Below are 27,964 nucleotides of genomic sequence, written 5' to 3' on the forward strand. Positions count from 1 at the left end.
GGAGGGGTGAATGAAGTGCGTGTATGTGTGTGCGGAAGGGGGGGGAATATTATGGGATGCCTGCCCCCTGATCTCTTTGTGTGTGTGTGCGCGCGCGCGGGGTGTGTGTAGTGTGCGAGGGAGAGAAAGAGGAGACGGCGTCGTGCGCACACGCTGCCTACAAAAAACACGGAAATATATTTAAATTGTATGTATAACCTTACCGTTACCTTAACATAAAAAGCTTCCAAGTATTGATTGATAGACAAAGTGAGCCTGGAGTTACTGTTTTTGGAAGCTGTGTGAATCAAGTTGTGAGTATCTCAGTTTTTGGTTTTATTGTTTGAAAATGTTACTTGAGAAAGGGTAGGATGGTGTGTGTGAGATAGCCGCGTTCTCTGGTAGTTGCTAAACCGATATATTTTAAAATTGGATGTAAAAGAGTGTGAGTGCTTGGGTTTCTTTTAGTTTGTCTCAAATCTGAAACTGGCCGCCGGTCAAGCTCGGCTAGCACGCATGCTAATGGCACGGAAACTAACGATTGTGGCAAGATGGCATGTCAGCAGAGATGGAGTGAGTGAGTGAGGGTGATCATCTTTGTGAGCTGTCCTACTTGGTAGCTTGATAAACTTGCATGTATTGTCTGGAAAAGTCCATGCAGTGAGTGTCTGTGTTGCTTTTATCCGGTGCTGTGTATTGAATGCTTTTTTGGTACCAATTATTCACTTCCGTTTTCTCTTTTTGTTCTTATTTCCCTTGTCGAATCCTGGCCGACTGCCCTCAACTCACTAACACAACACGACCTGGGACATAGTCAAGACTGGGTCAGAACTCTGGATTATCCTACCAATAAAAAACTTTATTTAGTTAGCTAAACTCTTAGCTAACTAAATAGAAAGTTTTCTGCTGTCCGCTATGTCTGGAAGCGAGGATGACAGAGATGATTATGGAGCCCCCAAGGACCGGTTAATGCACGGTAAGACAAGCTCATTTGTTAGCTTAAATTGCTAATGTTCACATTGGTTGTATGTTAGCACGAGCAGATGTGGGTTCCTTGCATTCATATCAATCATGTATCGTTAGCTCTGCTAGTCAATGCTGCTAACTACCGGGTAGCTAATGTTAGCGGCAACCTTAGCAAACACACTTTTCCCGCGGCTATTCAGCTGTTTAGCTTTAAAACTTCAACAAAAATAGCTGTTACCCCAATACCATCCATATCCAATGTGTCTGAAAGCTGCATTATCGTCAAGTCACACCGACTCACCGGCATGTTCCCGGGGCCTAGCGTTAGCCTGCTACCGGTGTTATTTACGTGTCGATGACAAGATGGAGGCAGCAGCCAGTTAGCGCTGAAGCTGCGGATGACGTTCTGCTGCGTTCCCCTCCTCATGGCCGGCACACTCTGTTTGAGTGTGTGTGTGTGTGTGGAAAAAGTACAAATAATACATTATAGTAAAACATACTATTAATCGTTTCTGGCTGTTATATCTTCTAAAAAGCTAGTAAACTGATGTGGTGTAAGATCGCATTGTTTACAGTTTGTATAATACCGACGAGCACGCGCGGCGTACACGGTGGAAGCGTTGAGAACAAGTAGTCCCGCACGTTAGCTTTAATAGCTACAATCTACTCGAACATTTTAAACGCTTGTCACAGACAACAAACCTTCATTAAATATGTCAAGCGATGCTGCATAAACAAAACAGTGTGCAAAAAGAGACTGAAGCCTCAACAAGGATGTGCTAAATCGTCTACATTTTTGGATATCAAGGCAGGTTATTGTTCCTCTGAACAGTCAATTTGATTGATTGGTTCATTTATTCATTATCAGATTCAGAATACTTTATTGTTCATAAAATGGAAATGTGTATATGGCACTGGCAATTAAAACAACACTCTCCGTACACAGCACAGCATACAAGTATCATACAAGATACTGAAACAAACATCCAAATAATAGCATGTTAAATTGTAAGCCTTAATTTCCATCATGGTCCCAAAATGTTAGAAGATAAAGATTTGTATTTGTATTTACACTATATATTTGAGCTCTGCAAAGGAACCGCCTTTGTCAAATTAAGTAGTTGATTTAAAAAGAAAGAAAGAAAATAAGCAATATTTTCCTTCTGAAATGCAGAATTATAAAGGTAAACTACAAGTACTTCTTTGTTGTCTAATATCAGAGTTGAGTAAATGTACTTAGTTACATTCAACCACTAAAATGCTTATTGTCTTAGGCAGAAGTTTGGCTTGAAACAAATCCTAGTCACAGGCAAAGCTGTCACTATCTTTGATTTATAATTAATAATGTGGTCTCTATATTGACTGATAAATAATGTCCATCACAGTCCCGCAGTCCAATTTAATTATTGTATTGATATTTAATGGGGGGAAAAGTGTCAAAATGTAATATCCTGATTTGAATTACAGAAACAAGTTATGATAAAATAGAAAATCATTTATAAGTCCTTTTTAAGCTATACATATGGTTTTTGTGTACGTTTCGAGTCCACGTCTTTAGTCTATAGCTCAGGGCCTCTTTTCCGGTTCTTAAACCCACTGTAATCTGTTGATTAAGATCATTTTAGGGATGGGGCGTTTACACTTTTTATCTATTTAGTTTTGGTTTCACATTGCAATTATGCAAGAAAACTAAAGTGCTATACGTGACGTATCTATTTCCTGTCATCACCACCTATGTGAGCTGAATGTCCCTAAACTTGCAATGGAGTGGTTTGGAGATGGGCTTTCCCATCCTCTCGTATGTACACGTACAAACACGGTTACTTTACCTTCTTTGTTTAGGAGATGAAATGCTCTTCTACACAATCTTTACACACTGAGCTGCTCCACAAAGGGGCTTCTATACTCTTAAAACATGATGACAGCCAGCAATAACGTCTATCTGGCTTTGAATCTCATGTTGGTCCGGATCAAACTGAAATCTGAAAGTCCGGATCAAACAATGTAGGTGTGAAAGGGCCCTTAAGATTACTAGGCACTGGTTTTCATACAAACACTGACTTCTCATAATATCAAGTAGGAAAAAAATATGTTTTCTCTGCTGGGATTTTCAGTTGTTCACCCACATGCTCACATACAGCTTGTTCTCCTTTTATATGACCCGAAATGCTCATCACATTTAAGTGTCCTCCTCACCAGGTGCATCTTAATGGCTGCTTGCCATTTACTTTTTACTGTAGTTGATTACATTAATGGGGCCTAAGTGCACTTCTCTTTGGAGCCACTGCGGCCTTGCTGAACACTGGACATGTATCCCACTGTCATAAGGCCCTGCAGGAGGGTGTGGTAAATTATGACTCATCAGTTGTAAATTACAGTTTTAACCACTAGAGCAAAACTGATTTGAATCTTCTCCCTAAGGGCAACTTATAAAATGGAGTACTAACCCAAACCACTAGCTTTCCTCTACTAGTCTTGGTCCCTGGATCTCATGCCAGTTTTCATTCTAGCCATGTAATCATGGAGCACTTATGTGTCATTTGACACCAAGTGAATGTGGTTGCAGCCTGGTATGGGTGGAAATGGGGCTAAATGATGGTTTAAAACCAGACTTTGTTCCCTGACTTGTGTTGAAAACCAGCTAGTTGGCCACTGCAAAAGTGAAAATGTGGCATCCTGTTAGTAGTGATAATTCAAACATGAATAGGCACCATTAATCAATCTGTTTCATATTCAGTGATGACAGTTAATCTTAGGTGGAAAATCCTCAGGTTTGAGCTATGATGGAAACAATACTACTAAAGCTGCATGCCATGATGTTGAATATCGCTACAAAGATATTACTTGTTATTAATAAACAGCAATTCAATTGTTCTCAGCCTGAGAACTTAAACTAAACGGAAAAGACACACATTTAAAAGTAAAGTATACTTACATTTCTTTTAAATATGAGTAGCACTGAAAAAGCTGCTCAATGACAGGAAGTTGTTTACCGGCTGATAACTTGACAAACTGACTCTTCTTTTTTAACGGCAGGATATGCAGTGTTTTAACAGCTCTATTTTCTGTAATTTTATCACACGGCCCAAATACAGTACAACATGACTCTGCTCTTTATCTAAAACCATCAAATATCTTGTGTGATTTGCAGACGATGAGGAGGAGGAGATCTCGGAGAATGAGACTCCGAAGGTGAAGAAGAAGAAGAAGGCAAAGAAGAGCAAAGAGAGCAAGGGCAGTAAGAGGCGCTCACGCAGAGAGGTAAGCGTGGACATTACTGTGTGGGGTAAATTACTGTAGCTACAAGTATGAAATATTAGAAAGAATATTACAACTTTTTAATCCTATATCCAAGGTGATGTCTTCAACATAAACTAGGAATAAACAACTCTTACCAAAACACCATAACACCTGAATTTAAGCTTCACACACAATTGAAAGCAGAACTGTCTGCGGACTTTGATATAGGCAAAACAACACATTCAAATTTGCTAAAAGTAGTTATGATTGTCAAATACTTGATGCTGCTAAAGCTCTCGTATGGCACATTTTTATTTTATTTTATTGGACATCTCAAAACTTTCTAGTCCACTCTTTATTTGCATTTTTCCCCCTCCATTCTTCAAAAATGAACTATAAAAATGATAGTTGTCCTACTTTTGAAAAACGTTATCTATAGCACAACTCCGTAACATGTGTTTTTTTTTACTTTTATGATTTGAGAAAATAAATAAACTAAAAAGAATAGGAAAATATTTGTATGTAATGAACAAACCGAAAGACATTTGCTTTTCTCTACATTTCAACGTATTATCACCTATATTTTGTCCCGTTCCCATTGTTCTCAAACCTTGTGTTCTGTCTTTGCTAACTTGTGTCTTTTGCTCTCATTTTTCCAGGAGGTCCCGATCAGCTCCCCGGAGGCCATGGACGTGGGCCCAGTGGAGGAGGCTGAGGAAGGCAGCGCCATCCTGCGCTCTGACAGCGAAGGCAGTGACTACACTCCAGGACGCAAAAAGAAAAAGAGAGCCAGCAGCGGCAAAGAAAAGAAGAGGAGCAGTTCGGGGGCAGAGAGGAGCAGCTCCAAGAAGAAAGACCCGGAGCCCGAGGAAGAAGAAGAAGAAGATGACGACGATGATGATGATGATGACGACAGCTCGGTGAGGAAAAGTGGGCTTTGAGGGGGATTAGTAGTGTTAAAGTGAAGTCTCTAACACACACATCTGCACTGATGATGACGTACATCTTAGTGAAGGATTAAAAAGCCCCTGAAACCACGTTTACGCCATAACCACACACAGTCTTCACTGACCCCAAAAGAACTGATGAGTTATAGTCATTTTTGCATAATAGAATCCAATTAAATTGCCAGTAATGCCTGCCCTGTCTAGAATTGTTGACCAAACCTCATCATGTCACGTGGCTGAACAATAGAGGGATATGTACAGTATAAGAAGTGTGGTGGAACACGTTTTGGGCAAACCATTCAAGTGGGGTAAAGGTGACGACCCCCTGCATACTGATGTAGAATTATATCAAAAATATAAGTCACACCAAAATTCTCCTTGATCTGATAAAAAAAGTGCATATAAAATGTCTTAAAACATCAGCATCATTTACGAAATGATTTGCAGCGATGTAAATCATATGCGACTTGATGTCAATAGGCTAAAACATGCAAAACCGCTGGCGTGGTAGTTCTGTTGTGTGCTGTGTGACAACCAAACAATGCACATATAGAAACGACAGGAAACGGTGCTACATGGACCCTTTTTCAGTTTAATGGTTTACTCCAATTTCTAACAACCAAATGTCTTTATTAGTAAGATTACTTCTGTAACAACCCTTTGTTGGCTCCATGATGATCGCCTATTGACTGCGTACCTGTAATGTTGCGGTTTGACAAACGCAGATTCGATACGAGAGACTGTTAAACAAAGAGCTGTGTCTGGTGTACTCTGAGCCAATAGGGGGCCTTGTAGTTAATGACACTTATGCAAGGGGTGGTGTGTGCGTCTGGGGTGGGCGTTGTAAGGCATATATGCTGTTACCATGGCAACCTCGCCTAGCACCACAATGCACTGCGCTCTTGACCCTTTTTTTGGTTAGATAAACACATTTTGATTCATTGTTAAAGCCGCCCTCAATCTATTCTGCAGCCAGTTCTGGAAGACAACATAAATGCGAATGATTTGAAGAGGCGCAGTTATCTGCAAGAAATCGGTTGAATTGCCTACAATACTTAAAAGTACTAGGAAATGAAACAACTCTTCTAGATAACCCAAATATTTAGCCATGTACTTGTGTCTTTTGTGACAGATAAAGTGAATATGATAAAAAATGTTGGACTGTAAAACAGAAAAGATTTAATCCTGGCCTTTGTCACTAGATTAGAAACTATATCACCAAGCAGTTTGATGTCATTGTCTTTAAAAAGAAAGTGGGTCAGATGAATCAAATGGACTTATTACATTTGATTTTTTGTTGCATTTGTTGGTTAGCTCATCTCTGATTCTAAACCCTATTCAGTAGAGTCTGATAGAGCCATTAAAGCATCATTATTACAGCTCTGATAGTTTGTTTTTTTCTGATGCATAAGGACGGCACGCAGCACTGCTTTTTAAAAACCTATACATGGCAGCTGTTGTGCTCGAGATCTACGCTGAAAAGCAGCAGCTGGTCCCTCTTCCTGGTCACTCAGTCAGAGCAGGATCAGTCACCGCTGTGCTCATCCAGCAAGAGCTTCTCACATGAGATGTTTGAATAATAATGGTCAGAAACACACCTGGCACCATGTATTCTCTAATGCAGTGTCCCACATGTTATGGCTCGTCTGCTAGACCAGGTTCTCCTCCACACTCTGTTCATCGAATCAATTGATTAGATTAGTATCGATTATGCCTCACTTACTGATTTAAAGTGGTAGTGAGAAACCAGCGTTGCACAGACTAAGGCTATTATTAGAGTCTCTAATTGTGGATTTCTTTCCGTTTTTTTACACTTCTACCTATTATGTTTTTTTTTTTTTTTACAACAGCAAGACTTGGCTTGTTGATTCAGTTCAATCGTTTTCAGTGATTTACCTGCATATGATCATTATGTTACCTGCTGGTTTGTTGGGCAACAGCAAGTTTTGAAACGTACAATGTCAATTTAAAAGCCTTTAGTCCTAGTAGTACAATCTTAAATTGTACAACATCATACAAACGTAGCTGATTGTTGGTGTTCGTTTCCTGTAGGAGCCAAAGACGTCATCCCAGCTCCTTGATGACTGGGGCATGGAGGACATCGACCACATCTTCACTGAGGAAGATTACCGCTCTCTGACCAACTACAAGGCCTTCAGCCAATTCGTCAGGTAGATACTCTAATACACTTTATTCCAGTCTTCTTATTTATTTCTGCTCTTCAACCAGTTTTGGGATTATTGTGGTGCTAAATTGGCCAAATATTCATGTCGATTCATGTTTGTTTACATTTTAAATGTGTGTTTCCCTCACCTCCAGGCCCCTCATCGCAGCCAAGAACCCTAAGATCGCCGTGTCCAAGATGATGATGGTTCTTGGGGCCAAGTGGCGTGAGTTCAGCACCAACAACCCCCTGAGAGGAGCCGCCGCTGCCAACGCAGCCCTGGCCACCGCCAACGTGCCGGCTGCGGTCGAGACCATGGTGGCGGAGGCCGCCCCGGTCGTTGTAGCACCACCCCCTCCAGTAGAGCCTCAGCAGCCCCCCCCACCGCCTCTACGCAAGGCCAAGACAAAGGAAGGCAAAGGTACAGTGGGGACGAGGAGGGGTCAAATGATATAACAGAGCTGTATTTTCTGAACAGTTGGTGGATTTCAGTCGGATCTTTACGTTATCCTCGGCTCTGTGTGTGACTGACCTCTGCCTTTCTGTTTCGTGTCGACAGGCCCTAACTGCCGCAAAAAGTCCAAACCAACAGCGAAAGCAGCAGACAAGAAAAATAGTGCCAAGACCAAGAAAGTGGCTCCTCTCAAAATCAAACTTGGAGGCTTCAACAGCAAGCGGAAACGCTCATCGGTACGTTCCACCTCCACTTTGCTTTGTCTTTTGCTTCCTAAACAAACAGTTTTGCGATTAATGCAGTGAACTGTATTCTCAACAAGAAGTTTTTCTCCCATGTTTCAGAGCGAGGAGGATGAGCCTGAAGTAGACAGCGATTTCGAGGACGGCAGCACGAACAGTGTCTCTGTCTCGGAGGGATCCAACAGCCGCAGCAGCCGCAGCAAAAAGAAGCCTTCCAAGAGCAAACCCAAGAAAAAGAAAGGTACGTGTGCATGCTCTGGGGATGAGACGTGGAGGATGTGGACGCTGATTTGAAATGTAGTCTTCTTTATTGTTTTTTTCTGGATCATCCTCTGGTACCGTTTAATTGAATATGCAGTTTTGTATAACCCGTGGGAGTTGAACTCGTTACCCTGACGGTTTCATGCGTTACCTCATGAGTCAGCGGCGGAGCTCTACCTGTTGCAGCTGCAGCAAGAGCCTACAGATTGCAGGTTAACACGTAGTGGTGGATAGTAATGACTGCGTTCAAGTTAAACCATTAAAGGCCTGTGGGACGCACAACAACTGGAGGAAGTGTCCCACACACACACACACACACACACACACACATTAGTCACTGTGAATGAGTCAGCTGAGTGATAAGTATATTTAGAAGGACGACATCTTGTTCTAGGTTGCTGCTTACTGACGCATCCTCTATAGCAGCTAAGACAACGTCACAGGAATTCATATTGAAACTAAAGAGGTCATCAAGTCCCCACGAGATGCTGCTGCTGCTTCTGTGTGAAAATCCTTTTAACGCTAGCTGTGGTGTTTTGTTGAGTCTCGGAGGACTTGATGTGAAAGTCACATGAGCATTTAACCCTCCAAATCTGAGAAACAGTTTCTTTGGCAAATGAATCTTTTAAAATTGCCCATCGCTTCTGATAAAGTTATTTATTGAGTTCTATCCGCCCAGATAGATTTCATCGTAAAACCCTTGAATTTCAGTCAAATGTGTCTTAAAAGGGGAAAAATGAATCACGTGTGGGTTCCCTCTCACAAACAACATCAACGACACACAACAGATCCTGGATCAGAGCAGATATCACATTCTGTGCGTCAAGGCCAAATGTTTAGAGGTGTTTTGGTTTAAAACCTTTTCTCTGTTGGTTTCAGAAGCAGAGGAAGGGGACGGCTATGAGACGGATCACCAAGACTACTGTGAGGTTTGCCAGCAGGGCGGAGAGATCATCCTGTGTGACACCTGCCCCCGAGCGTACCACATGGTCTGCCTGGACCCCGACATGGAGAAAGCCCCCGAGGGCACGTGGAGCTGCCCACACTGTGTAAGCAACATACTTGGACTCTTAGGTTTTAACCACATTACTGATGCTTTTAATCCAAATCTCTTTGGAATACCTCAAAATGTTGGCTCTCTGCACCCAGATTTCAAGCCGGATTGTTATGGCGCCTCATTTAGAAACGTTTTTCCTCTTTATGAGACACAAATAGAGAGTTAAACTGGACAACCGTGATCTACAAAAAGCAGCCTAAACTTCATCTAATTGCAAATGAAGAGTGGCCAATTTAAAACCTCTGCATTGCGACCAGAATGCATTGCACCACTAGGCACACATCGAGAAGCGTTGAAATGACCGATCCTGTAACACCTTTTTTGTCTTCAGTTGAAATCAATTTATTTATACACCCTTTCATTCCAGGAGAAGGAGGGCATCCAGTGGGAGGCCAGAGAAGAGGTTTCCGAAGTCGAGGAGGAAATCGCCGAGCCCGAGATGGAGGAGGACGACCACCACATGGAGTTCTGCAGAGTGTGTAAAGACGGTGGAGAGCTGCTCTGCTGCGACTCGTGCCCCTCGTCATACCACATCCACTGCCTCAACCCGCCACTCCCGGAGATCCCCAACGGAGAGTGGATCTGCCCCCGATGCACGGTGAGTCGCCATCAGCCAATCAGGGGTCAAAAGGGATGATTGATATAGCGTTTGATCTATAGGGGTATGGCAGCTTGAAACAATGCTCATTCATTGATTCGGTGTCTGAATCTGAACTGAGATTTAAAAGAGATGACACTATAATATATTTATTTCTCTTTTTTCCCTTCCAGTGTCCGGCCATCAAGGGGAAGGTTCAGAAGATCCTGACATGGCGGTGGGGCGAACCTCCTCCTCCAACACCAGTCCCTCGACCCCATGACCTCGCGCCAGATGCCCCCGATCCCTCGCCACTGGCAGGGCGGCCTGATAGGGAGTTCTTTGCCAAGTGGTCCAACTTGTCGTACTGGCACTGCTCCTGGGTCACAGAGCTCCAGGTGTGTGGAATACACAAACACACCTTAAACAGAGGGAAATAGTAATATCGATAGGTCTTGAATTTGAGTTTCTGTAAGGTCTGCTGGTTCTCATTATAGATTTCTCAGTGTTTAAAAGTACCCTCTATCTGTGTCTCAAACGATGTTGTGTTGGATCATTAAATGAAAGGGAAATGGGCCTGGAAAACCCTTGAAAAGTCCTTGAACAAGCTGTTTATAAAGTGTGGATACCCTGGTATTATCCATGTTTCGTATGCATGATATTCTTCACTAACCTGTTTCCCTTTATTTCCCCTCTAGCTTGAGATTTACTGTCAGGTGATGTTCAGAAACTACCAGCGGAAGAATGACATGGATGATCCGCCGCCCATCGACTTTGGGGAAGGCGAGGAGGCCGCCGAAACAAGTGTTAAGAGGAAGAGCAAGAACCCCATGTACGCAGAGCTGGAGGAGAAATACCTCCGCTTTGGAATCAAGATGGAGTGGCTGATGATCCACCGCATCATCAACCACAGGTAAACACATTGTTACAGACAAGGAGAGTTTTTGTTCAATTTAGAGTTGACTAATAATCCAGTAAGAATCAAACAGCTTTAGGATTTCTATCAGCCAAAAAGATAGGAGTTCTTATCTATAATTAATCGGCACAGTAACTTTTTTTTAATACATATACACATGTTCTTGTTAGGAGAATGCAAGACTTAATCACATTTCTCTGTGCCTCTTTCATTTCATTTCATTCATTTGAGCTACAATTTACAACAGCCTTTACCACCAGTGACCAGTTTTCCATGATACCCATCTTTGATCAGTGACATAAACAACTTTTTACCACAGCTTTCAACATTTTGTTTCACTCAACAAGCCATTGCTTTATGAGTTATTATATCCCGACTTTCAATATATATTTTAGATATTGCCGTCATGCCAAACCTGGGAAAAAACTTTAATTGGAATGTTTTCTTTTTGTTTTTCCCAGTTTGGACAGGAAGAATAACGTCCACTACCTGATCAAGTGGAGAGAGCTGGCGTACGACCAGGCCACCTGGGAGGCCGACGACATGGACGTCCCGGAGTTTGACATCTTCAAGGTGCGGTACTGGAACCACAGGTAAGATACAGACGCAGATCATCACCTTTTAAACTGAAGCACTAAACATGATTACACCAAACCCACACAGTGCTTTACCAACTAATGTTTGTTTCAGAGAGATGGTGATGGGAGATGAGGGGAAACCCGGGAAGAAGATCAAGGTGAAAGGAAGAGTGAAGCGGCCCGAAAGACCTCCAGAGAACCCTGTTGTGGATGTAAGTCATTTTAACTGCCTTTTTATTAGGACTCACATACAGTAGGTGCTAGAAAATAATTATAAATATGAACACTGTTTGTAGTTAAATTAGTCTCATTTGACAAATACATTTCAGTCAAAATACAAAATGGTCTAAAACCGTGCCTAATTGTTATTCCATGAAATCAATATTACCATTTTTAATTAAAAAAAAGTAGTTTTTTAAAGCTCTGCTTCCTTGTGGCTGATCTTTGGTCGCTAATCCGTCCTATCTCTTCTCTCTGTTCCCAGCCGACCATTAAGTTTGACCGACAGCCTGATTACCTGGACGTCACGGGGGGGACGCTGCACCCCTACCAGCTGGAGGGTCTCAACTGGCTGCGCTTCTCCTGGGCTCAGGGCACCGACACCATCCTGGCCGATGAGATGGGGTTGGGAAAGACGGTGCAAACCGCTGTCTTCCTCTCCTCGCTATACAAAGAGGTGGGTGGCAGTGAGATACTGGTGAAATGCTTTGGAGATAATTCTTATCAACCGCTTTGTTGGAAACATGGGCTCAGCACATTCATTTAAATGTAGCTTTGACTCTAACGGTTGTGCTCTTCATTATCTTCATGATATCTGTTTCATATTTAGTTTAAAATAATACATTTTGGCTTTTTATTGCATTTTTGGCTTCTGAGTCTTGTCTGAGCCTCCCTGTGTAGAGCTGTCAATAGGTAGCTGTCCTCCTATTGGCCAGGAGCCATCCAGCCATTTTGTCTAAGTCAGGTGAAATCTGACGACATTAAGTTCGATCTCAAATGGAAAACAGTCACTGACACTGATCATGTTTGCGGCTGCTGCCATCTAAAGGTTGGAGGCCAGAAGACACTTCCTGTCCGAGCAGCAAGACATTTTGGGCAGTTTCAAACTTAATTTGATTTCATTTGAAACCACAGATATTTGTATGATGTAATCTGTCTGTTTGGTTCTATAAACCTGTTTTTGTGATTTTTAGCAAAGCATACTTTTTTTTAATTTTCTTTCATTCATAACATTCTGCTCTCTTAATTAAAGTTTTTAGTTTGAAACACAAGAGTTAGTCTCTATAATTTTGAAATGATGGAGTTGACTTGACCTCCTCTTTTCTCCTGCAGGGCCACTCTAAGGGGCCGTTCCTGGTCGGCGCCCCACTATCCACCATCATCAACTGGGAGAGAGAGTTTGAAATGTGGGCCCCCGACATGTACGTGGTGACGTACGTCGGTGACAAAGACAGCCGAGCCGTCATCAGAGAAAACGAGTTCTCCTTCGAGGACAACGCCATCCGAGGAGGAAAGAAAGCCTCCAGGATGAGGGTAAGAGACTCGGATATAGGAACTCTTTTAAAAGAAATGCATTTAATTCACATACATATTTATTAACATGTTTTTGTGTTAATTACCTCCTAAAGAAAGACTCGTCGGTCAAGTTCCACATCCTCCTGACCTCCTACGAGCTGATCACCATCGACATGGCCATCCTGGGCTCCATCGACTGGGCCTGCCTGGTGGTGGACGAGGCCCACAGACTGAAAAACAACCAGTCCAAGGTACGGACACACCGGATCACTTAGTAGAATGTTCGGACACATTTTTTACAAAGCAGTCCCTTAATGACAGAATAGAGAGTTCAGGCGCTGCAATTAATGCCGCGCAAGATACAAAGTTATGAATGGTTTCATTTGTTCCTTTACATTAAACATAGTTTCTTTTTACAGTCATTTACATTATTCTGCATAAAAAAAATATCCTTTTATTATAATCAAGTAAAAGCTGAACCTATAACCTGCCAGAAATTTGAAAGTTGTGCAATTTCTTTCTTGTGAATCGCTGGAGTTATACAATCTCGAGGCCTATGCAGACGGCTGCTACTATTGTTGAACTGAAGCTGATAACGGTTGCTTACATGTTGTTCTTTTATTTTTCCTGGTGTAGTTTTTCCGGGTGTTGAACAACTACCCTCTGCAGCACAAGCTGCTGCTGACTGGAACGCCTCTGCAGAACAACCTGGAGGAGCTTTTCCACCTGCTCAACTTCCTCACACCGTTGAGATTCAGGTAGGTCCTAGACTCTGTTTAATAATATACAGGGTTCTTACGGTCATTACAAACCTGGAAAAGTCATGGAAATTCAAAATGCTAATTCCAGGCCCTGGAAAAGTTATGGAAAACAATATTTTTCCCAAAGTTTGGGAAAAGTCATGGAAATGTAACTAAAGTTGCATCAAATATAATTTATATTTTATCTAATCGCCGAAATAGTAATACTATAATGATAATAAATACTGTATCGTATAGTAATGAAACGTAAAATGGCATTTAACTGACGAGGTATTTTGCTGGTGAGAGATTTTTAGTTGCTTTAGCCTGTAGAAGCTAATAAGCCTATTTGATTTGTTTTAGATAGGTACAACATGTTTCATATGCAGACCTTATTTTCCTGTTCCATGTTAAAATAAACCATTTTCAGTGGTACCGCTGAGAAAGAGTAATTTTTTTGGTCAAGGAAAATTAGGTTAAGGTCGTGGAGAAGTCGTGGAAAAGTCATTGAAAATCATTGGTGAAAAAGTGTATGAACCCTGAATATATTTCTTTATAGTATTTCTTTATGGTTTTTTCCTTCAGGTGTAAAACTACAACATAAGTCTCAGTGGTGAAGTTGGTCAAGGTTTAGCTTTGATTTAGACAGCTTTGTAACTTTTTCCCACATGAAACTACAAAACCATAACAAATGTGACTGACTGTGACTTTCCAGAGGCCTGTACTACGAAGCTGGATTTTCGCTTAGCCGGCTAAATTCAGGGAAATCTCGGGCTTTCCGGTCCTACGACGCTGGTTCTCTTTTTAGCAGGCTAGATTTCCATGGTAACTTATGCTGAGCGGCAAACCTGCTCCGGAGCAGGTTAGGTGGCAGGCTAAGAGATCAACTCAGTGAAAGCACTGCCTGCTGACCAATCAGAGCTCCGTGTGCGGAGTTTAAAGCGATCAATTCATATGACAGGAGGAGAAAGGAAATACAGAAAAACTGCCGTTGCAGGAAAGACGACCGGCCAAAATCAACTGACTGTGTGAACGTGAAAATTAATAGAATATCCCTTCCCATCTTCAGAGCAATCTGACTATTATAACATTAGCGTTAAGAAAGCTTACTTAAATATCTGCCACAACATAAGTAACCGGATCAGAGTAACATTAAGTACAGTCCGCGGCACTGTGAGTGCAGACGTCGATGTGTCCCATTATCATTCATATCATATCACATCATAATGTATCATATATTTCCTTATTTGAGTCAGCTTCTTGAGCCGTATCTGGCCGTGCAACACTCAGTGTCACATACTGTATGCAGAAGTGTTATTTTAAGCAACACATTAAATTGACGAAACACTCGAGTCAAATGTAATTAAAGTCAGATCCACTCGTGTCTTGGACGGGGCAGTGATTTCATAAACCTGTTAATGTACGCATTCAAACACTTTTTCTTTTACCAGCTGTATTCACCTTGCAGGTGCAGCTATGTGGCTTTTATTCTGGATAAAGTGTTTAAGACATGGATGTTTAAAGTTTAACTTCTTCATATTTGACTAATATTAAAGTTCACTTTTCATTCAGGAAGTATGACGCTGCGCTGTCAGTACGCTTGTCCGTGTTTGAGATTGGTCGAGTGCTCCAAATACCACCCCTTTCATGTGAACGCGCACCTAACTAGATAGGACACGGCGGCTTGAGCGATCCACTTGATATCCAGCGTCGTAGTACAGTTTAGCCAGAGCGCGTATGTTTTGGATTGGGCCAACCGGCTAACAACAACATATCCAGGTTAAGTTGAACCAGCTTCGTAGTACAGGCCTCTGGTGTGCTTCAGAGGTGCATAGGATCTTAATCTTTAAGATTGTTTTACCTTCTCCTGACCTTTCAGATTGTTATGTTGTCAGCTGTACCTCAAGCAAATTTGAGGTTTTTAGGAAAACGTTTAAATCAAAGTTAAATAAATGAACAGAGGTATGGCAAATTATGCACAACAACTTCGCAACTGAGGTGCATTTGCTGTCATCCGTGTTATATTCAAGATTCAAAGGCTGTGTTGTCATATGCACAGTAGCTACAGTGTAGTTATGGCAATGAACATCTTAGGTCCCGAGCTCCTCAAACAATGCAACATGGTGTGTGTGTGTGTGTGTGTATATATATATATATATATATATATATATATATATATATATATATATATATATAGGACAATTAAAAAAACATAAAATGAAACCGAGGAGAATAGAGTAAAATAAAAGAGTGCAGATGATGTTGCCTTATTGCCTTATTATGTTGTATCAGTGTAGTTATATCACCTGTCTGTTTGCAGTAAACTGGAGATCTTCCTGGAGGAGTTTGCCGACATCGCAAAGGAAGACCAGATCAAGAAGCTGCACGACATGCTGGGTCCTCACATGCTCAGGAGGCTGAAGGCCGACGTCTTCAAACACATGCCCTCCAAGACGGAGCTCATCGTCCGAGTGGAGCTCAGCCCTCTGCAGAAGTGAGTCGCCTTTTATTTTCAAAATGTCGATGTTCTTTCTGAATGATCCAGAGTTGTACAAATAAGGGAGTATATATTTAAAAGGAGAGTATACATTGTCTGTGTTTATCTACAGAAAATACTACAAATTTATCCTGACGAAAAACTTTGAGGCTCTGAACTGCAAAGGAGGAGGAAACCAGGTTTCTCTGCTCAACGTCGTCATGGACCTCAAGAAATGCTGCAACCACCCCTACCTCTTCCCCGCTGCTGCAATTGTAAGAGCCTAATAATGTTTCTATTAAGTGCCAAATCATGACACTTTAGATTCAATGGATTGAAAGCATGTGTTACAATTCTCCATGGAGATTTAATTGTGATGGATTGTTGTTTTAGGAAACCTGTCTTTTAGAAAAGTTAACCTTTGCTTACTTAATGTTTGATTGCTCACTCCAACAGGAAGCTGCAAAGATTCCCAACGGGATGTACGATGGCAACGCTCTCACAAAGGCTGCTGGGAAACTGACGTTGCTGCAGAAGATGATGAGGAAGCTGTATGATGGAGGACACAGAGTGCTCATCTTTTCTCAGGTAACACTTCTAAGGACTGACTCAGAAAACAAAGATGGTCAATTAGTGGAAACACTTGTGTTGCAGACTCTGCCTGCACTACAAACAAGTACATGTTTATAATTCCCAATAGGAAATGCAACTAGTTCTTTAAAAGCCAGAGATCTCACCAGCTGTTCCCAACAAACGTTCTCCTCTGTGTTTTGCTGCAGATGACTAAGATGTTGGACTTGCTCGAAGACTTCCTAGAGAACGAGAGCTACAAGTACGAGAGGATTGATGGAGGGATCACTGGCGGGATGAGACAGGAAGCTATTGATCGCTTCAACGGTGAGAACGGGGACAAGAACTCCACCTTTAGTTGTTTGATTTTGTAAAAGAATCCTTTATCATTTTAAAAGGAGAGTTCAGCTGCTCAGCAGAGCCCAGTCTGCTCCGAGTAGTTAGCTGGCTCTGTTGTGATTGGGCAACTGCTTAGAGATGTCCCGGCCCTTAGCATATTATGTACAAAGTGTTGGAGCGCTAGCCAATAGAAGTGCGAGTGGTACATAGTAGTGTCACTATGTTACGGAAGTAAACTACAAGTAGACTACAACGGAGGGCTTTCAGGCAGGGGGGGAGAGGAGTGTGTGGGAGAGAAACTCCCTCTGGAGGGAACTTTGGGATTTTAGCCTTTGCAGACCATTTAGATGCACAAAACCCTAACACACTACAGGGAAGGGAAAACTCCAAAAAGCATAATAGAGCCCCTTTAATTTACGCTTTACTTGTTATAAAAGTTCCCAATCACTTAAATGGAACGTTCTAGTTTAAACATTCTTACAGAATTTGTGTCAACTTATATATATATTTTTTTCCCTTCAGCCCCTGGCGCTCCGCAGTTTGCCTTCCTGTTGTCAACAAGGGCCGGGGGTCTGGGTATCAACCTGGCCACGGCCGACACCGTCGTCATCTACGACTCCGACTGGAACCCCCACAACGACATCCAGGTACAGCGGCTACTTCCTCTATTCCTACTCGTTTTTATTGATAATAAGGTGAAGCTTAGGGAAGACGTTTTTTGTGAACCTCTAGAGAAATCTAGATATTTATTGTCCTATTGGTACTGTTTGTATCGTTTGACAGTAATAACTATTTTTCCTATTTACTCTAAAGTTCCGGGCACACTTGTTAATCAAGCTCATTTTGTGAAGATCTTATTTTAAGTGTTAATGAAAACTCTCCCTCTGTCCAGGCCTTCAGCAGAGCTCATCGTATCGGTCAGAACAGGAAGGTGATGATCTACCGCTTCGTCACCAAGGCCTCGGTGGAGGAGAGGATTACTCAGGTGAGCAGGACGGAGCAACACACAGAAACCTGACAATGTTCTTTTTTTTTTTTAAATGTCAACCACTGATTGGCAAGTTTTGCTGAATAGTTGCCGAGATCTGGCTTCATTTTCTTCTCACCATCCTCTGTACAGGTTGCCAAGAAAAAGATGATGCTGACTCATCTAGTGGTCCGACCCGGTCTCGGATCCAAGACGGGCTCCATGTCCAAGCAGGAACTGGACGACATCCTCAAGTTTGGAACAGAAATGCTCTTCAAGGACGAGTTATATGGCACTTTAGGTGAGGGTTGAAACAATGCAGATATGCGGAGGTCATATGTGTTGGTGCATGAAGGGGTTTAAAAGTCAGGTGTTTTTTGTAACTGTGTTTTTTTTGTGCAGGAGAAAACAAGAACAAGGAGGAAGACAGCAGCGTCATCCACTACGACGACAGGGCCATCGACCGTCTGCTGGACAGGAACCAGGACGCCACCGACGACACGGAGCTGGCCAGCATGAACGAGTACCTGAGCTCCTTCAAGGTGGCTCAGTATGTGGTCAAAGACGAGGAGGAGGAGGTGAGTGCCCGCGGAGCGAAGATGTACTCGGGAGTCCTGATTTACTACAGCAGAAATCTGACGTTGCTTAGTATAGGGATCAGGCTTGGAGGTGGAAATATATAGTAACCATTCATATAACAAATGAGATTCTTCTCAAAGTAAATTCTGAAACGATGCCAAGAAGGTATCTTTACCAAAGAAAAATATTGCTACACCAAATCAAAGTTTGGCTTAGCAGTATTCTGTTATTTGTTTAAAAAGTCTCTCACAATTCCAGTTTTACAGTCCTTTTGGGCATCATTTTGAAGTTGGCAAGCTTCTGATAAAACAATGGCAGCTAGTCCATGCATATTCATTTTATTTATGTAACTGGGAAGATTTTAATGTATTGTATAACTTGAAGCTGTTACTTATGAGGTCACTGTCGTTTGAGAAATACTAAAAACTGTTCAGTAAAAATGTTTTTATTCAACACAAATAATGTTACCTTTCGTCTTCAGCTAGCAGTACAAACCACCTTTTGATTTGAACATAGCAGACTGAATTAGCTTCTGAAATTAGCCTCCTATATACAGAAAGATTGACATCACAGATGCCAACAGGAACTTGGGAAACATAGCTTTATCTCAGCTGTTACTTTCGTCTTCACCCTTCCCAACCGTTTCCATCTTTTTCTCCTTTTGCTCAGGAGGAGGAGGTGCAGCGAGAGGTCATCAAGCAGGAGGAGAGCGTGGATCCGGACTACTGGGAGAAGCTGCTGCGTCACCACTACGAGCAGCAGCAGGAGGACCTGGCCCGCAACCTGGGCAAAGGCAAACGTATCCGCAAACAGGTCAATTACAACGACGGTTCCCAGGAAGACCGAGGCAAGAGCAGAGGTAAATATGGGAGCTCTTTTCTTACTACTAGCATTCAAGTTGGTTTAAGTTCATTCTGCCAACTTTGTTTTAACGTGTGACTTACCAATGTACAAGTGCAAATAACATCCGCCCTTCCAGATATTCACCCATCAGGCTTTTCCTCTAAACCCTCTTTTTAACTACTGGGTTGCACAAATAAATGTATACTGTTGCTAAAACAATACTCAAGATAGGACACATTCTATTATAATATATTGAACCCTTATCAAAACAAGAACAATTTGGCCAGGTACTTTATGCACCTGACATCTTCTATAATCTGTCATACAAACACATGTTGTACTCAAAAGGCTTGAAGTACAGTACCAGCCTGTATTTGCATAACTTGAAAATGCTTTACTGTATGTCCCAGATGTAGCTGGATGGGTGTCGCCTCTTGAATCAAGAGACTACATTACCCATAATGCACTGCACAGAACTGCCATGATCTTAGCTTGTTTAGGAGTAAAATGCCGGTCCCGCCCACACACACTCAGTGAGGAATATGCCCATTTAAGACACACAGCAGCTCTTTGTGTCCATGTGCAACAGCAGGAAAGACAGTGTTATACAAGAAACTAAAATCAACAACAGTAGTTTTATCTCTTTCCCCCTTTATTAACCATATTCAGTCTTGGGTGTGATTATTTTACCCAGTAACAAAATGATGATAATTAATGCAATTTGCCGCCCTGCCTACCTAAGGGTTTAAGTCATGCATGTTTCCAGATCCTTTTTAAGAACTTTTACAAAATGGTTTCATTGAAGTCTTATTGGACTGTCTTGTTGTTTTTCTCTTGCAGCTGATTGGCAGGATGACCAGTCTGACGGCCAATCAGATTACTCTGTGGCATCTGAGGAGGGAGACGAAGACTTTGATGAGCGAACAGAAGGTAAAAACTGTTAACAGAACAATATGCCGTCTAAATGTTAAGTTTTCTCCACAAGGTGTATCACATATTGATGTATAAAGAAATATATCTGTCATTATCTCTATGTTAATCACATCTGTTTCCTCTCTGCAGCCAACTCTCGCAGGCCGAACAGGAAGGGCCTGAGGAATGACAGAGACAAGCCGCTGCCCCCCCTGCTGGCCAGGGTGGGAGGCAACATCGAGGTGAGCATCCCCCGGGATTATATGTTTTTCTTCTCTTACACAACAACTGCATCAGACAGCCACAGTTCAGAAAGTGTTGCATCATTCTGTGTCTCTAAATAAAGCCTTTCCCTTCCTGCTGTTTCCCAGGTGTTGGGTTTCAACTCTCGGCAGAGGAAGGCCTTCCTGAACGCAGTGATGCGTTATGGGATGCCTCCCCAAGACGCATTCACCACCCAGTGGCTGGTCCGAGACCTGCGAGGGAAATCTGAGAAAGAGTTCAAGTAAGAAACCAAAACATTTCCTTAACAAAATATGAACCCCCAACTCTAAATATGAGGTATTTAAGACTTTAAAGACATACAACTAAAATGTTACAATATGCAAGTTAGTATTTATTTGGAAAAATGTGGATCATAATTCAATACACGTTTCAAACTTCCATACTTATTTTACGATAACAAATTTAACTGGATTTACTTTTATTTGTTGAACTTTTGTTGTTTAGACCGAACTTTATGTGTAAAATCATATATCTTATGAAATATTTGTAGCCTGCAGATATCCTTTAAACTATGACCTGCTTTATAATTGTTTTTTACACCACTGGTATTACACGCAACAGCCTTTTTATCCTCTGCATATTTTAAATCCCTCAATATATTGGGTTCGTCATTAACCCCTTCTCCTCCGCCTTCCTCTCAGGGCGTACGTCTCTCTGTTTATGCGTCACCTGTGTGAGCCCGGAGCCGACGGAGCCGAGACCTTCGCAGACGGTGTCCCCAGAGAAGGGTTGTCACGGCAACACGTCCTCACCCGAATCGGCGTTATGTCACTCATTCGCAAGAAGGTAACGACCGCAGCCTTTACTTTCTTTTATTTGTTATTAAAGCAAATGAGAGAAAACACGGTAACAGACTAAACAAAGCCCCTAAAATCATCTTTGTTCATCCGAGTAAAACGTTTATCAAAATGTTTGCGACTAGGCAACATTGATCATTGTTTCAGCTCAATACATTTGCCCTATATCTTTGTAATTTGAGTAAGTTGGGTTTTTGTTTTTAGTCCTGTGATTGCCCTTCTTTATTACCCATTAAGGAAATTATAGGAACAAGAATAAAAACAAGAAATGGCAAATTAAAGATAATTTTTTTTTTAATGTTTTCTGACATTTTATAAAATTGTGTTTTGATTGATCAAAAACAATTAGAGACATTAATAAAGCAGTTTTGTGAAATGGCACAAAATGCTGCTGTCCTAATAGACGTCTTCAATGTTGGTCATGAGTCCTTTGAGCGCTCCTGACGTCTGTGTGCTTCGTGGTTCCAGGTCCAGGAGTTTGAGCATGTAAATGGTCAGTGGTCGATGCCCTGGATGGCCGAGCTGGAGGAAAGCAAGAAGGCTGCAGCTCAGCCCGACTCCCCGGGGAAAACCCCGTCCACCGGCACCCCCGCCGACACGCAGCCCAACACACCTGCTCCAGGTAACACACACTTCCACTCACTGCACAACACACACTCTACTAACTTACCTGGGGGATGTTGGATTAGAATCAACATAATGAATAACTGTCGGTCTGTCTGTGTGTAGTTGACGAATCCTCTTCAAAGAACGAGGAGGCAGTGAAGGATGCAGACAAGGACACGGAGAAGGAGGTTAAGAAAGAGGGCGAGGTGGAGAAGAACGGCAAAGAGTCGGCAAAGAGCAGCAACGAGGTAAAAACGACATTCATTTGAGTGACGTGACATTCAACCGCATTTATTTTTTCGAGATGTTTCATCAAATCCCCTCCGTGCTCCCTCCAGGTGATCTCCATCCCGGACGACGACGAGAAAACTCCATCAGCCGAGCCGGAGGCTAAGAAGAACGGGGAGGAGCCGATGGAGACGGACAAACCGAGCAACGGAGAAACGGAGAGCGTTAAGGAGAAGGAGGGAGAAAAGGAGAAGGAAGGAGAGAAGGAGAAAGAGAAGGAGGGAGAGAGCGAGGAGAAGAGTCCAGAGGAAGGAGAGGAAACCAAATCGCCTGCCGAGGCCAAGGCGGAGGGGTCAGAGGTCAAACCTGAGGACGCTGAGGTCAAAGGTAAAACTCTTCCTCCCACTCTAACGTTCTTTAACTATTTCTCATCACAAGTTTCTCATCTTTCTAAAGGCGTCCAGCGCAGATATTCTGTCGTTACAGAATAAAAACATAACTTGCTTATAGACACAAACAAACTCTACAGAAACACAGATGTGTCAAACAAAGGATGAATAATGAATGAAAGAATATATGCGAAGACCTGAAGTAAAATATTATTTAAAATAGAAAACACAACCAGGTCAAAGAACTTGTGGCAATAATTGAAAAGTATGGAGAAAATGTCACGGACTTCAACCAATCAATATTTACAATGCATTTCCTGCATCGTTTAACTTAACCTAAATAATAACATACATTATCATTTAAATATTTTACTTTGTATTGATTTTAAATGTTGGTACTGTTGTTATGGCTTTTTCTCATTTTTCTCATGTTTTCGTCTTTTTTTTTGCAGCAGAAGAAAAGAAAGACGAAGAGAAGAAAGAAGAGAAGATGGACACCGCTCCTGCAGATGATAAGAAAGGTAATGAACCCCTTTTTGTATATATATATATATATATATATTTCTCACAAAACAAAGTAAAATGAAAATACCTTATCAGATCTCAGGTATATCAGGTCCTTGTCAGTAGGCCTCAGCTATCTGCTCTACCCCCTCCCTGCTTCACCCCCCCTCATTAACCGTGTTCCCTCTCCTGCAGTGGACCTGAAGGAGGAGAAGGAGCCTCAGAAGCCGGAGGAGGCGACCAAGCTGCAGAACGGAGACGGCAGCAAGGAGAGCGCCTCCACTGCCATCACACCCGCCATCAGTGCTGCCACCGCCGCCGCCGCTGTGGTGGCCGCTGCCGCCAGCGAGGAGAAGAAGAAGGCCAAGACCAGATTCATGTTCAACATCGCTGACGGAGGATTCACCGGTACACATAAACACACGTAGAGAATCACACACACTGAAACTAAATCAAAGTTCACATTTCCTAATCGCCCTTTTTCCTCTCGCAGAGCTCCACTCTCTGTGGCAGAACGAGGAGCGCGCTGCCACCGTTACCAAGAAAACCAATGAGATCTGGCACCGTCGTCATGACTACTGGCTGCTGGCTGGCATCATACAGTATCCTTTTCCTACCTGTGATTGGCTCTGAGATGTGATTATAAAAGGCGGGTGTTGTAAATTGAGAATTGTTGTTTTGAGATGAAAGCATGTGGTGGTTGCCCTTGACCGCGCCCCCCCAAGACATGGTTATGCCCGCTGGCAGGACATCCAGAACGACGTGAAGTTCGCCATCCTCAACGAACCTTTCAAGGGAGAGATGAACCGAGGAAACTTCCTGGAAATAAAGAACAAGTTCCTCGCCAGGAGGTTCAAGGTAGGTTCACGTTTTTATGAATTGAAGGAAAACACTGATGAGGGAAGAGTTCATCTAAAATGACCTTCTTCATTATCGGAGAACTCTAAAAGCCTCTCTGCTCTCTCCCTCCAGCTGTTGGAGCAGGCGCTGGTGATCGAGGAGCAGCTGCGTCGCGCCGCCTACCTCAACATGTCCGAGGACCCCTCCCACCCCTCCATGGCCCTCAACACCCGCTTCAGTGAGGTGGAGTGTCTGGCCGAGTCCCACCAGCATCTCAGCAAGGAGTCCATGTCCGGGAACAAGCCGGCCAACGCCGTCCTGCACAAAGGTGAGACAGGAAGTCATGCAAAAGCAGATCAAGTGGAACTCATTTGTTGGCCAGTTTGATAAAGTTTCAGGTTTATTTCTACAAAAAGTCACATCCTATACCTCAGGTTTTAAGAGCTTTTTTACTTTTCTTTGGTTTTCTTTGAACATTATAATGCTCAAACGAGTGAATTACTCTTACTTCTGACTGTTGGTTAATTATGCTGCTGCTCCTTTTGTACAAGTTTTCAATGTTCTTTTTTTGAAAGACGCATTTCTCTTATCTTTAAGAATTTTTATATTGAAAATAACTCAACTTTAATAAATTGCAAAAGTTAGTTTGACGATAAGGTGGTGAAAAAGCATGTAGACAATTAGAGTGCCACAGGAAATGTTAGAGATAGAATCTATTGCAATGGAAGGAAATTAAACTATTTTATAATTAAAAATGTTGCATAAAATAAACAGAACTAAAATAAGCAATCATAAATCTGATTGATCAAACAAACCGTGCAGTGTCTATAATTTCTTATCTCCCCCCCCTCTCAGTGCTGAAGCAGTTGGAGGAGCTGCTGAGCGACATGAAGGCGGATGTCACCCGCCTCCCGGCAACCATCGCCCGGATACCGCCGGTTGCCGTGCGACTCCAGATGTCGGAGAGGAATATCCTGAGCCGGCTGGCGAGTAGAGGACCAGAGACACAGACACAGTCACAGTCACAGACACAGACACAGACTCAACAGGTACAGAGCCGGGGGGTCGGGGTCTTTATCTCAGCTGGACTGATGATCACTCTGCAGTAAAACGTTCATCAGTCGGGTAGCAACCGTGGAAACCAACATGAGGTTTACATACTGACATGTTGAGCTTTACCAGCTGAAAACACATTCTGCTTTCTTTTCGTTATTTTTACTTACATGATGAGAGACCATTTAGAACAAGGAGTTTGAGAGGATGTTTAAATGAACGACATGTTGGTTTTTATTATTGTAACTATGCCACATTTAAAAATGTTAGAATTTGTGCTTTAGTATTTTTCGTTAGTCTACAGACAATTATTTGTTGTTAAATTTATATTGGAACTTTTTCCATATTTTTGGGTTTTTAAGCCAATAAAAAGCAACGCACTCAACAGTGCTACCTCAGAAAAAGAGCTGTAATAGATTATTTAGAATTTTCTTTGCTTGTAGAAACACTTTTTCACAATCCTGCCAAATGTTGGATAAGAACATTGTACGATGGGAGATGAGCTAAGCATCTCTTAGCATGAAAAGCAGAGGAATGCACTCCATGGATTATTATATATAGGTTTATTGTGTAAATGGTGAAAAGCAGAGGAATGCACTCCATGGATTATTATATATAGGTTTATTGTGTAAATGGTGAAAAGCAGAGGAATGCACTCCATGGATTATATATAGGTTTATTGTGTAAATGGTAAATGAAAGTTAGCACACACATAGGTGAGCTGTTGTTTGAACGTAGATTTTGTATGCATGTATTTTATTGTGTTGTATTTCTATTAGGGCTGTCAGTCGATTAAAATATTTAATCGCATGATGTCCATAGTTAATCGCAAATTAATCGCACATTTTTTTATCTGTTCTAAATGTACCTTAGAGGAATATTTTTCAAGTTTTTAATACTTTTATCAACATATGAGTGGACAAATATGCTTTATGCAAATGTTTGTTTATTATCATTGGAACAATGACAAATATTCTCCTGAATATTTTCAATACAACAACCTGGAACCTCTCTCTTATGGCGCATTTCCACTACACGGTCGGCCTCGGCCACGCTCGGTACGGCTCGGTACGGCTTGGCCGCGTTGGGCCTTAACAGGGCCGACTCACTTCATGCTGCGCTTCCATTACAGTTTAGGAACTGGGGTAGTTACTATAGTAACGCAGTGTAGGCGGAGCCGTGACGTCATCTTCAGAGAACTCCAGAAAACACAACACAGCCGTTAGCTGTTAGCACTCAGAGCTCACAGCTCCTTATATATGTTCAGAAACTCGACAAAAGTTAAACAAGTACAAACCACAGACTGCCTGTGTCATGGTGAATACAGTCGCTGCTTTATTTATGTCTGTATAGGCCGTTGTTGTGAGTGTGGACGGTCGGAGCATATACTGCGTTAGCTTAGCCAATCTCCATCTAGAAAACACGCATTTTAAAAGGTTTTTCGCCTGCCGTCTGTCTGCAGACTTGACAAAGCATTAATTCATGGTTTTTACTAACCGGTATCAGTATGTTGTTACTTCGGCATCATTTTGAAACGTGTATTACAATTAAATCACGGTCAAATATGTCCATCTTGTTGTAGTTGTAGCCCCCTTGCCAGCGCTCCTCTCTCTAGTTTAGCATACTCAGCCCGACTCAGCCCTGTTTGTTGGCCCCGATAGAACCACAATTTTGTCGGGCCAGAAAAGAGGTGAAAAAGTGGCCCCGGGCCGGGCCGTGACTAGGCCTAGTGGAAGCGCAACCAAAAACGGGCACGGCACGACACGGCACGCTTAAAGCGAGCTCCGCGCTGTAGTGGAAATGCGCCATTACACTCTCTCCCAACAACCCTGTCTACTTCTTTGCACTGAGCCAGTTGCTCAAACAGACAAGCCTGTTTACAGTTGTTGGCGAAATGCCGCTCCTCTGTCTTCATAACAGTCAAAGCATGAGACTGAAGTTCCCACCTAGGGTCAAAATAATGCGCTGTGATGTGCAGTCGACACGTTGGATGCGATCCGAATTATCTAACGCAGTCCCTCGTCCTCCACAATGTTAAGCTGCAGCCACCCATTTAGCTATCGCTGTTGTTGTCCAGGCGTCTCCCCGGCAAACTTTCAAGCGTGGTCTGCCTCAAGCGAGCGGCAGGAGCGGGTCTGTCAGCATCAGCTGTGTGCTTGGCTTGCTGTTTAAAACAGATATCCATATCTCTCGCTAGAATCTCCCACCATCCAACTAACAACAACAACGTCAAGCCTTTGGGCTCTGAAACTACGGGGCGGGCCGAGGACAAATACTCATGCGTTAATCGCACGTTAAAATAATTAGTGGCGGTTAAAAAAAAAAATGCGTTAACTTGACAGCCCTCATTTTTATACCTACCGCAACGATCATGACCGCATTTCCCAAAATGTAGAACTATTCCCTTTTTTTAATATCCAATGATTCATAAAAGTGACATTCTTCTTCTTGTTTTCCTCTTCCAGATGTCGCAGATGCCGCAGCAGCAGATGCCGCAGCAGCAGATGTCGCAGCAGTCGCAGCAGCAGCAGTCGCAGCAGCAGATGTCGCAGCAGCAGTCGCAGCAGCAGATGTCGCAGCAGCAGATGTCGCAGCAGCAACAGCAGTCACAGCAGTAGACTGAAAATCGGCGCTTTACCTCGAAAACCAACCCCCTGCCTCACCTCGACATTCCTGATTGGTGCACAGCAGACTGACGGACAGCGCGCTCAAGCTTGAAGCCACGCCCAGTTCACGTTCCCCCCCTAAACAGACTTTAAACAGAGTTTTTCTGGAGGATCGAATCCCTTCCCCAACGTTGAGACTGTGGACAGAAAAGCTATTTTATTTTTTTCCTCTTTTTTCAATTTCTGTATTAATATTATTGATATAATGTTATTATGATGGTTTTTTGGGACCTAAATAAAAAAATGTTATAAAGAATTTGTTTGTGGTCAGTTG

General features: G+C 42.5%; 1 protein-coding gene across 4 annotated transcripts; it reads left to right on the plus strand.

The window, feature by feature from the left end:
* Positions 1-27,946, plus strand: chd4a (chromodomain helicase DNA binding protein 4a). Of its 4 annotated transcripts, none has more exons than XM_034124874.1 (41): positions 1-293; positions 794-955; positions 4,097-4,206; positions 4,845-5,105; positions 7,185-7,303; positions 7,452-7,717; positions 7,856-7,986; positions 8,095-8,233; positions 9,133-9,302; positions 9,678-9,908; positions 10,082-10,285; positions 10,586-10,800; positions 11,265-11,396; positions 11,494-11,593; positions 11,866-12,057; positions 12,714-12,914; positions 13,010-13,147; positions 13,533-13,654; positions 15,957-16,130; positions 16,246-16,387; positions 16,569-16,700; positions 16,892-17,009; positions 17,544-17,668; positions 17,914-18,006; positions 18,142-18,289; positions 18,391-18,566; positions 19,237-19,426; positions 20,251-20,340; positions 20,473-20,564; positions 20,694-20,827; positions 21,249-21,393; positions 21,873-22,026; positions 22,134-22,258; positions 22,349-22,625; positions 23,080-23,148; positions 23,327-23,539; positions 23,625-23,733; positions 23,857-23,989; positions 24,104-24,299; positions 24,827-25,020; positions 27,490-27,946. In XM_034124874.1, exons 2-41 carry the CDS (start codon positions 895-897, stop codon positions 27,640-27,642), a joined length of 6,174 nt encoding a protein of 2,057 aa, XP_033980765.1. In that variant the 5' UTR covers positions 1-293; positions 794-894; the 3' UTR covers positions 27,643-27,946. The 4 variants fall into 4 exon arrangements, with proteins under 4 accessions (XP_033980765.1, XP_033980768.1, XP_033980766.1 ...); XM_034124877.1 differs by having other exon boundaries at positions 9,136-9,302; XM_034124875.1 differs by having other exon boundaries at positions 9-187.
* The last annotated feature ends 18 nt before the right edge of the window (positions 27,947-27,964 follow it).

The sequence above is a fragment of the Trematomus bernacchii genome, unplaced genomic scaffold, assembly GCF_902827165.1.
Source record: "Trematomus bernacchii unplaced genomic scaffold, fTreBer1.1, whole genome shotgun sequence".
Classification (NCBI taxonomy): domain Eukaryota; kingdom Metazoa; phylum Chordata; class Actinopteri; order Perciformes; family Nototheniidae; genus Trematomus; species Trematomus bernacchii.

Excerpts from the sequence above, each read along its gene's own strand:
- chd4a (XM_034124874.1), top strand. The coding sequence starts at position 895 with ATGTCTGGAAGCGAGGATGACAGAGATGATTATGGAGCCCCCAAGGAC. Across the intron at positions 16,131-16,245 it reads GAGCTCAGCCCTCTGCAGAA|AAAATACTACAAATTTATCC; the intron begins GTGAGTCGCCTT and ends GTTTATCTACAG. Across the intron at positions 20,341-20,472 it reads CTTTGATGAGCGAACAGAAG|CCAACTCTCGCAGGCCGAAC; the intron begins GTAAAAACTGTT and ends TCCTCTCTGCAG.